We start from the raw sequence: 14,035 nt of genomic DNA on the forward strand, positions 1-14,035 counted from the left end.
CTGCCAGGGGACACATTGGGGACAATGGGGACAGTCACCCCCGCCAGGGTGGCCCTTCCGTGTCCCCTGTCCCCACCGTGTCCCTCTCTGGTCCCACCATGTCCCCAATGTCCCCGATGTCCCTAACGTCACCCGCCATGATCCCTTATCACCCCATGTCCCCAGTGTCCCAATCCCCCAACGTCCCCATTGTCCCCCAATGTCCCCAATGCCCCTGATGTCCCCAGTGTCCCCCAATGTCCCCAGTGCCCCCAATGACCACTCCTAATGTCCCTGATGTCCCCGATGTCCCCAGTCCTCCCAATGGACCCCAATGTCCCCAATGCCCCCATTGTCCCCATTGTCCCCAATGTCCCCGATGTCCCAATCCCCCAACGTCCCCAGTGTCCCCCAATGTCTCCATTGTCCCCAACATCCCCATTGTCCCCAATGTCCCCATTGTCCCCCAATGTCCCCATTGTCCCCATTGTCCCCATTGTCCCCCAATGTCCCCATTGTCCCCATTGTCCCCCAATGTCCCCACTGTCCCCCAATGCCCTCCAGTATCCCCATTGTCCCCAACATCCCTGATGTCCCCAATGTCTCCATTGACCCCAACATCCCCATTGTCCCCACTGTCCCCATGTCCCACCGAAGTCCACCCCGGGCTCGCAGGCCTTCTCGATGCGTTGGTTGACCGTGATGTCCCTGGGCTCCTCCTGGCGCTTGAAGCAGCTCTCTGTGGGGACACCGTGGGGACATTGTGGGGACATCACGGGGACACAGCCATGACAAGGTCAGCTGTGGCAGGGACGTGTCCCCATCACAGTCATGACATGTGACGTCTCATCAATGGCGTGTCCCCACCAGGGTCATGACGTGTCCCACCACAGCAGGGACGTGTCCCCATCATGGTCGTAACCTGTGACAGTTCCTCAGGGGCGTGTCCCACCATGGCCATGACGTGTTCCATCACATCAACGTGTCCCATCTTGGCCAGGACATGTCCCCATTGTGGTGACATGTGACATCTCATCATTGATGTGTCCCACCATGACCATGATGTGTCCCATCACACCAACGTGTCCCACCATGACCATGACTTGTCCCCACCATGGTTATGTAGTGTCCCATCACAACATGTCCCACCATGGCTGTGACATGTCTCCACCATGGCAGTGGCATGTCCCCATCATGGTGGCATGTGACATCTCATCATTGATGTGTCCCACTATGACCATGTCCCACAATGACATGTCCCCAGCATGGCCATGGTGTGTCCCATCACATCGTGTCCCACCATGGCCATGACACATCCCCATCACATCAATGTGTCCCACCATGACCGTGACACGTCCCCACCATGGCCATGACGTGTCCCACCCTGTCCCCGTGTCCCACCATGACCGTGACACGTCCCCACCATGGCCATGACGTGTCCCACCCTGTCCCCATGTCCCACCATGACCGTGACACGTCCCCACCATGGCCATGACGTGTCCCACCCTGTCCCCGTGTCCCCGTGTCACCTTCGGCGCAGCGACAAACGTCCCCCTGGCAGATCTTGTTCAGTTTCCCTCCCTCCTTGTCCGGGTGGTAGAACCGGGTGCAGCGATCGTCTGCGGGGACACGGGGACATCAGGGGACAGCGGGGGACAGCAGGGACAGCAGGGGACAGGGGGGGACAGCAGGGACAGCGGGGGACAGCTGGGGACATCAGGGGACGGCTGGGGACAGTGGGGGACAACAGGGACAGCTGGGGACAGAGGGAACAGGGACAAGGATGGGACAGGGATGGGGACAGAGGGAACAGGCACAGGGACAGGGTGGGGACAGTGACAGGGACAGTGACAGGGACAGTGACAGTGACAGTGACAATGACAATGACAGGGACAGGGACAGGGACAGTGACAGTGACAAGGACACACCGATGCTGTAGTAGCTGTAGACAGTGACAGTGACAGGGACAGGGACAGTGACAGGGACAGGGACAGTGACAGTGACAGTGACAGTGACAAGGACAGTGACAGTGACAGTGACAGTCACACACCGATGCTGTAGTAGCTGTAGACAGTGACAGGGACAGTGACAGTGACAGTGACAGGGACAGTCACACACCGATGCTGTAGTAGCTGTAGACAGTGACAGTGACAGTGACAGGGACAGTGACAGTGACAGGGACAGTGACAGGGACAGTGACAGGGACAGTCACACACCGATGCTGTAGTAGCTGTAGACAGTGACAGGGACAGGGACAGTGACAGTGACAGTGACAGTGACAGGGACAGTGACAATGACAATGACAATGACAGTCACACACCGATGCTGTAGTAGCTGTAGACAGTGACAGGGACAGGGACAGGGACAGTGACAGTGACAATGACAGTCACACACCGATGCTGTAGTAGCTGTAGACAGTGACAGGGACAGGGACAGGGACAGTGACAGTGACAGGGACAGTCACACACCGATGCTGTAGTAGCTGTAGACAGTGACAGGGACAGGGACAGGGACAGTGACAGTGACAGTGACAGTGACAATGACAGTCACACACCAATGCTGTAGTAGCTGTAGACAGTGACAGTGACAGGGACAGGGACAGTGACAATGACAATGACAATGACAGTCACACACCGATGCTGTAGTAGCTGTAGACAGTGACAATGACAGTGACAATGACAATGACAATGACAGTCACACACCGATGCTGTAGTAGCTGTAGACAGTGACAATGACAGTGACAGTGACAGTGACAGTGACAGTCACACACCGATGCTGTAGTAGCTGTAGACAGTGACAGTGACAATGACAATGACAGTGACAGTCACACACCGATGCTGTAGTAGCTGTAGACGCTGACGGCCGCGGGCTGGATCAGCCCCACCTGGAACCTCTGGTGGGCCTTGAAGGCGAAACACTCCTGGGCCCTGTGTGACACCTGGGGACAGCGCGGGGACAGGGACGGGGACAGGGAACGGGGACATTGATGGGGACAGGGACAGCCATGGGGATGAGAACAGGGACGGGAGACAGGTGACACAGGCAGGGGACACAGGCAGGGAACAGGGACAGGGGACAGGGACAGGGACAGGGGGGTGGCACTCAGACAGGCTGCGAGCCACCTCCCCAGCGCACCCGGTCCTGTCCCCAGCCATGTCCCCGTGCTGTCCCCAGCCATCCCTGTCCTTGTCACCACCTTGACACTGTTGCTGTCACCACCCCTGTCCCCAGCCCTGTCCCCCTCCTGTCCCTGCTCATGTCCCCAACTCCATCCTGACCCCTGTGCCATCCCGTCCCTGTCCCTGCCCCTGTCCCCATCCCTGTCCCCCCTTGTCCCTGTCCCTGTCCCATCATGTCCCCATCCCTGTCCCTGTTCCTGTCCCATCATGTCCCCACCCCTGTGTCCCCATCCGTCCTATCCCTGTCCCACCTTGTCATTGTCCCACTTTGTCCCTGTCACCATCCCAGTCCCATCCCCACCCCAGTGTCCCCAGTGTCCCCAGTATCCCCAGTGTCCCCAGTGTCCCCAGTGTCCCCACCTTGTCCAGGTAAATGACGACGTTGCTCCGCTCTTTGTCCTGGTCCAGCTCGAACTTGGAGATGTACCTGTCCACACCCTCGGACAGCTGGGGACAGGGACACGGTGACATTGGGGACAGTGGGGACAGTGTGACACTGGGGACAGCGTGACACCAGGACCGTGGGGACACATGGGGACAACAAGGATGTGGGGACACAAGGACGCACGTGTGGCAACGAGGGGACATGGTGGCACATGATGGCACAAAGACTTGGGGTCCCTTGTCTTTGTCCCCATGTCCCCCCAGTGTCCCCGCAGTGTCCCCATGTCCCCCTATGGTGTCCCCGTGTCCCCTGTGGTGTCCCCATGTCCCCCCAGTGTCCCCGTGGTGTCCCCATGTCCCCGTGGTGTCCCCATGTCCCCCTGTGGTGTCCCCATGTCCCCTGTGGTGTCCCCATGTCCCCCTGTGGTGTCCCCATGTCCCCGCAGTGTCCCCATGTCCCCCTGTGGTGTCCCCATGTCCCCTGTGGTGTCCCCATGTCCCCTCACTGACCCTCCTGAGGTCCTGCACGTCCGGTGTGAATCCCGTGAGCATGGACACGTCCAGGATGGACATGGTGGCATCCACGGTGTCCAGGTACCTGTGGGGACACAGCTGAGGCCACCCCGCCTGTCCCCACCCCCCTGTCCCTCCCGATGTCCCCAACGCCCCCATGGGACAAGGTGAGTGCTTTTTGTCCCCAGTGTCACCATCCCTGTCCCCGCTGTCCCCAATGTCCCCTGTGTCCCTCCATCCCATTCCCCACCCTGTCCCCAGTGTCCCCAAAGTCCTCAGTGTCCCCAGTGTCCCCAATGTCCCCAGTGTCCCTGAAGTCCTCAGTGTCCCCAGTGTCCCCATCCTTTCCCTGATGTCCCTGTCCCATGGTCCCCAATGTCCTCAATGTCCCCAATGTTCCCAATGTCCCCATCCTCTCCCCGATGTCCCTGTCCCCAACATCCCCTCTCTGTCTCCGTTGTCCCCAGTGTCCCCAATGTCCCCAGTGTCCCCATACTTTCTCGGCTGTCCCTGTCCCCAGTGTCCCCATTTTCCTCCCTCTCCCCAATGTCCTCACCCCGTCCCTGATGTCCCCAATGTCCCCATTTTCCTCCTTGTCCCCAGTGTCCCTTCCTCCCCTTCTCCCTGTCCCCACTGTCCCCAGTGTCCCCACTGTCCCCAACGTCCCCATTTTCCTCCCTGTCCCCGATGTCCCTTCCTCCCCTTCTCCTCCCTGTCCCCAGTGTCCCCAGTGTCCCCAGTGTCCCCAGTGTCCCCACCTGGTGCAGATGTTGATCTTGACCGTCCTGATGATATCCTCCTCTTCCCTGCCTGGGTGGGGACACCGAGGTGACATCGAAGGTGACACGGGGCGCTCACAGAGGGGACGCGGGGAGGGGCTGGCGGTGACACCGCCAGGACAGGGAGGGGACATTTGGGGACCCACCCTTGTTGACCTCCTCCACGTCCACGCTCAGGTGGAACTTGTCACACTTGTCCTCCCTCTCGGGGACCTTGGCGTGGTACACGGTCACCACTGTCATTGTCCCCTTGCCCACGCCCTCGGCCTTGACCGTGAAGTCTTCGTTGTGCTTGGTCTGAGGGGACAGGGGACGGTGGGGACATCGGAGGGGACATTGGGGACATCGGGAGGGGACATCGGGAGGGGACATTGGGGACATCAGGAGGGGACATTGGGAGGGGACATTGGGAAGGGACAGGGACATTGGGGACATTGGGAAGGGACAGGGGATGTTGGGAAAGGACAGGGGACATCAGGAGGGGACATTGGGAGGGGACAGGGGACATTGGGAGGGGACAGGGGACATCCCCAGGAGGAACAGGGGATGTTGGCATTGGGAAGGGACAGGTGACATTGGGAGGGGACAGGTGCCAAGGACAGTGCCAAGGACAGGGACAGGTGCCAAGGACAGGGACAGGTGCCAAGGACAGGTGCCAAGGACAGTACCAAGGACAGGTGCCAAGGACAGGTGACGAGGACAGGGACAGGTGCCAAGGACAGTGCCAAGGACAGGTGACGAGGACAGGTGACGAGGACAGGTGCCAAGGACAGGTGCTAAGGACAGGGACAGGGACAGGTGCCAGGGACAGGTGCCAGGGACAGGTGCCAGGGACAGGTGCCAGGGGCGTTACCTCGGCGGAGCGCGCCACCAGCGCGTTGCGGTTCTCGATGCGGTACTTGATGGGGCTGGCGCGGCGCGGCAGCAGCACCGACACGTCCAGCTCCAGCTGCTCCTGGGCCTGCGCGGCCACCTGGTACTGGGCCAGCGCTTGGAACACCAGGATGGTGGCCTGAGGGGACATTGGGGTCACCAGGGCTTGGGGACACCACCTGTGTGTGCTGGGCCAGCGCTTGGAACACCAGGATGGTGGCCTGAGGGGACACCGGGGTCACCAGGGTTTGGGGACACCACCTGTGTGTGCTGGGCCAGCGCTTGGAACACCAGGATGGTGGCCTGAGGGGACATTGGGGTCACCAGGGCTTGGGGACACTGATGGAGAACCCACAAGGTCTCTGGGGTGGCCTGAGGGGACTTTGATGTCACCAGGGCTTGAGGACACCGATGGAGAACCCACAAGGGCTCATGGGTGGGCTTGGAGGCCTGAGGGGACACCGGGGTCACCAGGGCTTGGGGACACCAGCTCTGTGTACTGGGCCAGGGTTGGAACACCAGGATGGTGGCCTGAGGGGACACTGGGGTCACCAGGGCTTGGGGACACTGCTGGAGAACCCACAAGGGCTCCGGGGTGGCCTGAGGGGACACCAGTGTCACCAGGCCTTGGTGACATCACCTGGAGCTCCCCAAACTCTTCCGAGCGCCCTTTGGCTCCTGCGCCACCCAGGACGTCCCCAAAACGACCACGCCCCTCCCTGTCACCCCCAGCGCCGCCGGGGGTCCCGGGGCTGTCCCCGCGGTGGCCGGGGCTGTCCCGTGTCCCACCTGGGTGGAGCCGTAGCCCCCTCCGTAGTAGTTCTGCTGGGCCAGCCACCGGACCACGGGCCCGGCCAGCTGGGCCTTCTCCATCTGCACCAGGGCCAGCAGCGCGTAGGACGTGCCCTCGATGTTGTAGGTGCGGGCGTTGCTCTCCTCCCAGCTGGCCCCGCCTGCGGGGACACCGGGGACACCTTCGGCCACCAGGGACCCCCACGGCCACCTCAGCCCGGCCTCAAATGATGGCCCCGGGTGAGGCGTTATCTCAGGAGGGTCCTAAAGCACTTCTGGAGAAGCTCAGGAGGACCCAAAACCACCTCCCCTGACCCCAAATTCCAACCCTGGGTGAGGATTCAGTTCTGGAGAACCTCATGAGAACCCAAAACCACCTCCTCTGACCCCAAATTCCAACCCTGGGTGAGGATTCAGTTCTGGAGAACCTCAGGAGGACCCAAAACCACCTCCCCTGACCCCAAATTCCAACCCTGGGTGAGGATTCAGTTCTGGAGAACCTCAGGAGGACCCAAAACCACCTCCCCTGACCCCAAATTCCAACCCTGGGTGAGGATTCAGTTCTGGAGAACCTCATGAGAACCCAAAACCACCTCCTCTGACCCCAGATCTCAACCCTGGGTGAGGATCAGTTCTGGAGAAGCTCAGGAGGACCTAAAACCACCTCCCCTGGCCCCAAATTCCAACCCTGGGTGAGGATACAGTTTTGGAGAACCTCAGGAGGACCCAAACCCACCTCCTTTCACCCCAGTTTGACCCCTCTTGAGATGTAACCTTTGGAGAACCTCATTAGAACCCAAACCCACCTCCTTTCACCCCAATTTGACCCCTCTTGAGGTCTCACCTTTGGAGAACCTCATGAGGACCCAAACCCACCTCCTTCCACCTCAATTTTACCAATTTCCACCCCAGTTTTGGTGTCACCCTTGGAGAACCTCATGAGAACCCAATCCCACCTCCTTTCACCCCAATTTTGACCACTCTTGAGATGTCACCTTTGAAGAACCTCATTAGAACCCAATCCCACCTCCTTTCACCCCAATTTTGCCCCCTCTTGAGACGTCACCTTTGAAGAACCTCATTGGAACCCAATCCCACCTCCTTTCACCTCAATTTTGACCAATTTCCACCCCAGGTTTGGTGTCACCTTTGGAGAACCTCATGAGGACCCAAACCCACCTCCTTTCACCCCCATTTTGACCCCTCTTGAGGTCTCACCTTTGCAGAACCTCATGAGAACCCAAACCCACCTCATTTCACCCCAATTTTGATCCCTGTTGAGGTCTCACCTTTCAAGAACCTCCTGAAGACCCAAACCCACCTCCTTTCACCCTAATTTTGACCAATTTCCACCCCAGGTTTGGTGTCATCTTTGGAGAACCTCACGAAGACCCAAAGCCAATTTTCCTGGCGCCAATTTTGAGCCATCGAGGCATCACCCTTGGAGAACCTCATGAGAACCCAATCCCACCTCATTTCACCTCAATTTTGACCAATTTCCACCCCAGTTTTGGTGTCACCTTTGGAGAACCTCATGAGAACCCAATCCCACCTCCTTTCACCCCAGTTTGACCGCTCTTGAGGTCTCACCTTTGCAGAACCTCATGAGAACCCAAACCCACGTCCTTTCACCCTAATTTTGACCAATTTCCACCCCAGTTTTGGTGTCATCTTTGAAGAACCTCATGAGGACCCAAACCCACCTCCTTTAACCTCAATTTTGACCCCTGTTGAGGTCTCACCTTTCAAGAACCTCCTGAAGACCCAAACCCGCCTCCTTTCACCCTAATTTTGACCAATTTCCACCCCAGGTTTGGTGTCATCTTTGGAGAACCTCATGAGAACCCAAAGCCAATTTTCCTGGCACCAATTTTGAGCCGTTGAGGCATCACCCTTGGAGAACCTCATGAGAACCCAATCCCACCTCATTTCACCTCAATTTTGACCAATTTCCACCCCAGGTTTGGTGTCATCTTTGCAGAACCTCATGAGAACCCAAACCCACCTCCTTTCACCCCAATTTTGACCACTCTTGAGATGTCACCTTTGGAGAACCTCATGAGAACCCAATCCCACCTCCTTTCACCCCTATTTTAACCCTTCTTGAGATGTCACCTTTGAAGAACCTCATTAGAACCCAATCCCACCTCCTTTCACCCCAATTTTGCCCCCTCTTGAGACGTCACCTTTGAAGAACCTCATTGGAACCCAATCCCACCTCATTTCACCCTAATTTTGACCAATTTCCACCCCAGTTTTGGTGTCATCTTTGAAGAACCCCATGAGGACCCAAACCCACCTCCTTTAACCTCAATTTTGACCCCTGTCGAGGTCTCACCTTTCAAGAACCTCATGAGGACCCAAACCCACCTCCTTTCACCCTAATTTTGACCAATTTCCACCCCAGGTTTGGTGTCACCTTTGGAGAACCTCATGAGGACCCAAACCCACCTCCTTCACCCCAGTTTGACCCCTCTTGAGACGTCACCTTTGGAGAACTTCATGAGGACCCTCTCGCTCTTGAGCTTCCCGGCCAGGGCCAGCGCGTAGGACGCCAGGGCCACCGTGTAGGGCCGGGCCAGCTGCTCGTAGCGCCGCGCCAGGAACCCAGCGGCCTTGTTGATGCTGTCGTCCAAGCTCTGGGAACCAAGGATGGAGAATTTGGCATCTCAGGTGGCTTCCACGACGGTCTGGAAGCTCAGGAATGTCACCTGTGGGGTCACTCACGTTGATGTGGTCCTTGCAGATGTCCCGTGCCTCCTGCAGGGCGATGAGCACGAAGGCGGTGAGGGACACCTCGGGCTCGGCGCCGGCGTAGCCTCCCTGCGGGATGAAAAAGAGGGAAAAAACCTCGGGATTGGGGTTTTCCAGGAGCTCAGTGGTCCACCAGCAGCTCATTCCAAAGATGTGTCCTTGACTGGTCCAAGGGGACACCCAAGGGTCAGCCAAACTTCACCCAAGGGACATCCAAAGGGTCTGTGACCTTCATGTGAGGAACACCCAAGGGACAATCAAGGGACACCCAATGGACACCAAAACTTCACCCAAAGGACACCCAAAGAACATCTGACCTTCATGTGACCTTCAGGTGAGGAACACCCAAGGAACATCCAAGGAACACCCAAGGGACACCCAAAGAATATTTGACCTTCATGTGACCTTCAGGTGAGGAACACCCAAGGGACAATCAAGGGACACTCGAATGTCACCCGAGGGACATCCAAAGGATACCTGACCTTCACCTGACCTTTACCTGACCTTCAAATGAGGAACACTCAAGGGACAATCAAGGGACACCCAAGGGACACCCAAACTTCACCCAAGGGGTGTCCAAAGGATATCTGACCTTCACCTGACCTTCAGGTGAGGAACACTCAAGGGACAGCCAAGGGACATCTAAAGCATATCTGACCTTCACCTGACCTTCATGTGAGGAACATCCAAGGAACATCCAAAGAACACCCAAGGGACACCCAAAGGACACCCAAGGGACACCCAAAGAATATCTGACCTTCACGTGAGGAACACCCAAAGAATATCTGACCTTCATGCGAGGAACATCCAAGGGACACCCAAGGGACACCCAAGGGACATCCAAAGGGTATCTAAACTTAACGTGACCTTCAGGTGAGGAACACCCAAGGGACAATCAAGGGACACCCAGTGGACACTCAAACGTCACCCAAGGGACATCCAAAGCATATCTGACCTTCACCTGACCTTCAGGTGAGGAATACCCAAGGGACACTCAAGGGACACCCAGTGGACACTCAAACGTCACCCAAGGGACATCCAAAGGGTATCTGACCTTCACCTACCTTCACATGAGGAACACCCAAGGGACACCCAAGGGACACCCAATGGACACCCCAACTTTGCCCAAGAGACACCCAAAAAATACCCAAGAGGCACCCAAGGAAGACCCAAGGAATGTTTGACCTTCACCTGACCTTCACCCCAGGAAACTCCAGGGAACACCCAAAAACCACCCAAGGAGCGCCCAAAACCCACCTGAACTTCAACCAAGGAACACTCAAAGAATTCCTGAGGTTCACCTGACCTTCACCCAAGGAACGTCCAAGGAACACCCAAAAAGCACCCAAGGAACACCCAAAACCCACCTGAACTTCAACCAAGGAACACTCAAAGAATTCCTGAGGTTCACCTGACCTTCACCCAAGGAATGTCCAAGGAACACCCAAAAAGCACCCAAGGAACACCCAAAACCCACCTGAACTTCAACCAAGGAACACTCAAAGAATTCCTGAGGTTCACCTGATCTGCACCCAAGGAACTTACCCAAAAACCATCTAAGGAACTTAGACCTGACCTTCAGGCAAGGAACACCCAAAACCTTCAGGCAAGGAACACCCAAAACCCACCCAAACTTCAACCAAGGAACACTCAATGAACTCCTGATGCTCACCTGACCTTCACCCAAGGAACGCCCAAGGAACGCCCAAAAACCACCCAAGGAACACCTGACCTTCACCCAAGGAACGTACCCAAAAACCATCTAAGGAACACTTGACCTTCAGGCAAGGAACACCCAAAACCCACCCGAACTTCAACCAAGGAACACTCAATGAATTACTGACGCTCACCTGACCTTCACCGAAGGAACGCCCAAGGAACACCCAAAAACCACCCAAGGAGCACCCAAAACCCACCTGAACTTCAACCAAGGAACACTCGAAGAATTCCTGAGGTTCACCTGACCTTCACCCAGGGAATGTCCAAGGAACACCCAAAAACCACCTGAACTTCAACCAAGGAACACTCAAAGAATTCCTGAGGTTCACCTGACCTTCACTCAAGGAACGCCCAAAAAGCACCCAAGGAACACGGGACCTTCACCCAAGGAACGCCCAAGGAACACTCAAAGTTCACCAGACCTTCACCCAAAACCTCCCACCCTCCACCCGAGGTCCCCCGAGCTTCGGCCACCAGCAGTGACAGGGTTGAGGTGTCCCCCTACCATCATCTCCTTTTGGAGGACGGGCGCGTCCTCCTGGAAGACCCCGTCCGGCTTCTGCTTGTTGAGGATGAGCCACTTCATGGGGCCGCAGATCTCGCTGTGCTCGATGTCCGTCAGCTTCCTGGCCATGGCGAACACCTTCACCACGTAGGCGGTCAGCCTGGGCATGGGGACACCTGAGGGTCACACCTGGCCCTGTCACCTGGGCTGGGTGGCAGTGGTGGTGGCAGCAGGTCCCTCACCAGGTGCTGGAGGGGCGCTTGAGGAAGGCGGCGTAGGAGCTGTCGGACTTGCGGTAGGCCAACTGTTGGGTGTAACCTGCGAGGAGATGGCATTGGTCAACATGAGGGGTGGCTGGTGGTGGTCTCAGGCCACCAATGGCCTCCAACTGTTGATCAACAGGAGGGGTGGCCTCAGGCCATCAATGTTCTCCAGCCATTGGTCAACATGAAGGATGGCTTGGGTGGGCTTCAGGCCACCAATGGCCTCCAACTGTTGGTCAACAGGAGGGGTGGCTTCAGGCCATCAATGTCCTCCAGCCATTGGTCAACGTGAGGGGTGGCTGGTGGTGGTCTCAGGCCACCAATGTCCTCCAACTGTTGGTCAACAGGAGGGGTGGCCTCAGGCCATCAATGTCCTCCAGCTGTTGGTCAACATGAGGGGTGGCCTGGGTGGGCTTCAGGCCACCAATGGCCTCCAACTGTTGGTCAACAGGAGGGGTGGCTTCAGGCCATCAATGTCCTCCAGCCATTGGTCAACGTGAGGGGTGGCTGGTGGTGGTCTCAGGCCACCAATGTCCTCCAACTGTTGGTCAACAGGAGGGGTGGCCTCAGGCCATCAATGTCCTCCAGCCATTGGTCAACATGAGGGGTGGCTGGTGGTGGTCTCAGGCCACCAATGGCCTCCAACTGTTGATCAACAGGAGGGGTGGCCTCAGGCCATCAATGTTCTCCAGCCATTGGTCAACATGAGGGGTGGCTTGGGTGGGCTTCAGGCCACCAATGGCCTCCAACTGTTGGTCAACGCAAGGGGTGGTCTCAGGCCACCAAGGTCCTCCAACCTTTGGTCAACATGAGGGGTGGCTGGTGGCGGTCTCAGGCCACCAATGGCCTCCAACTGTTGGTCAACGCAAGGGGTGGTCTCAGGCCACCAATGGCCTCCAACCATTGGTCAACATGAGGGGTGGCCTGGGTGGGCTTCAGGCCACCAATGGCCTCCAACTGTTGGTCAACAGGAGGGGTGGCTGGTGGTGGTCTCAGGCCACCAATGGCCTCCAACTGTTGGTCAATGCAAGGGGTGGCCTCAGGCCACCAATGGCCTCCAGCCGTTGGTCAACATGAGGGGTGGCCTGGGTGGGCTTCAGGCCACCAATGGCCTCCAACTGTTGGTCAACAGGAGGGGTGGCCTCAGGCCATCAATGTCCTCCAACCTTTGGTCAACATGAGGGGTGGCCTGGGTGGGCTTCAGGCCACCAATGGCCTCCAGCTGTTGGTCAACGCCAGGGGTGGCCAGTGGTGGCCTCAGGCCATGGGTGTCCTCCAGCCATTGGTCAATGTGAGGGATGGCTGGTGGTGGTCTCAGGCCACCAAGGTCCTCCAACCGTTGGCCAACACAAAGAGCACCCACCTAAACTGAGGAACCCTCGGGCCGCCAACCTGCTCTGGAGCCCGTCCCAGTGCACACCAGTAACTCTGGAAACCCCAAACTGGCGTCACCCAACCCAGGTCACCTCCAGAGGAGCGACCTTCTGCACCACCTCGGATGATAGGGACCTCCTGCGACCCAAGAGAGGACACCGAGGGACACTCCCACCATTTTGTGGACATTCCCACCTCTTTTGAGGACCGTTCCCACCACTTCTGTTGCCAGCCCCACCATTTTTGGTGCCGTTCCCACCATTTTGAGGACGTTCCCACCATTTTGAAGACATTGCCACCATTTTGAGGATGTTCCCACCACTTTGGTGCCGTTCCCACCATTTTGAGGACATTCTCACCATTTTGGAGTCGTTCCCCCCATTTTGAGGACATTCTCCTCACTTCTGGTGCCGTTCCCACCATTTTGTTGCTGTTCCCACCATTTTGAGGACATTCTCCTCACTTTTGGTGCCATTCCCACCATTTTGTTGCTGTTCCCACCACTTTGATGACATTCCCACCATTTTGAGGACATTCCCACCACTTTTGTTGCCTTTCCCACCATTTTGAGGACATTCCCACCATTTTGAGGACATTCTCCTCACTTTTGGTGCCATTCCCACCATTTTGAGGACATTCCACCATTTTGTTGCTGTTCCCACCACTTTGATGACATTCCCAGGATTTTGAGGACATTCCCACCATTTTCATTGCCGTTCCCACCATTTTGAGGACGTTCCCACCATTTTGAAGACATTGCCACCATTTTGAGGATGTTCCCACCACGTCGGTGCCGTTCCCGCCATTTTGAGGACATTCTCACCACTTTGGTGCCGTTCCCCCCATTTTGAGGACATTCTCCTCACTTCTGGTGACATTCCCACCATTTTGTTGCCGTTCCCACCATTTTGTTGCCGTTCC

At 57.2% G+C, this 14,035-nt stretch overlaps 1 protein-coding gene across 1 annotated transcript in view; it reads right to left on the reverse strand.

The window, feature by feature from the left end:
- The window catches only part of LOC139585701 (A.superbus venom factor 1-like), a 40,936-nt gene that overhangs the window by 2,924 nt on the left and 23,977 nt on the right, over positions 1-14,035 (reverse strand). The window contains exons 25-37 of the mRNA XM_071418546.1: positions 11,720-11,795; positions 11,478-11,637; positions 9,227-9,322; positions 8,988-9,138; positions 6,497-6,660; positions 5,688-5,846; positions 4,981-5,131; positions 4,814-4,865; positions 4,053-4,140; positions 3,519-3,605; positions 2,812-2,917; positions 1,509-1,598; positions 632-718 (exon numbers count right to left, since the gene is read on the reverse strand). Coding sequence (XP_071274647.1) covers positions 632-718; positions 1,509-1,598; positions 2,812-2,917; positions 3,519-3,605; positions 4,053-4,140; positions 4,814-4,865; positions 4,981-5,131; positions 5,688-5,846; positions 6,497-6,660; positions 8,988-9,138; positions 9,227-9,322; positions 11,478-11,637; positions 11,720-11,795 — 1,467 coding nt within the window. The remainder of the gene's footprint in view (positions 1-631; positions 719-1,508; positions 1,599-2,811; positions 2,918-3,518; positions 3,606-4,052; positions 4,141-4,813; positions 4,866-4,980; positions 5,132-5,687; positions 5,847-6,496; positions 6,661-8,987; positions 9,139-9,226; positions 9,323-11,477; positions 11,638-11,719; positions 11,796-14,035) is intronic.

The sequence above is a fragment of the Agelaius tricolor genome, unplaced genomic scaffold (assembly GCF_023055355.1).
Source record: "Agelaius tricolor isolate 1412-34295 unplaced genomic scaffold, bAgeTri1.0.p SCAF_88, whole genome shotgun sequence".
In the NCBI taxonomy this organism is placed as follows: Eukaryota; Metazoa; Chordata; class Aves; order Passeriformes; family Icteridae; genus Agelaius; species Agelaius tricolor.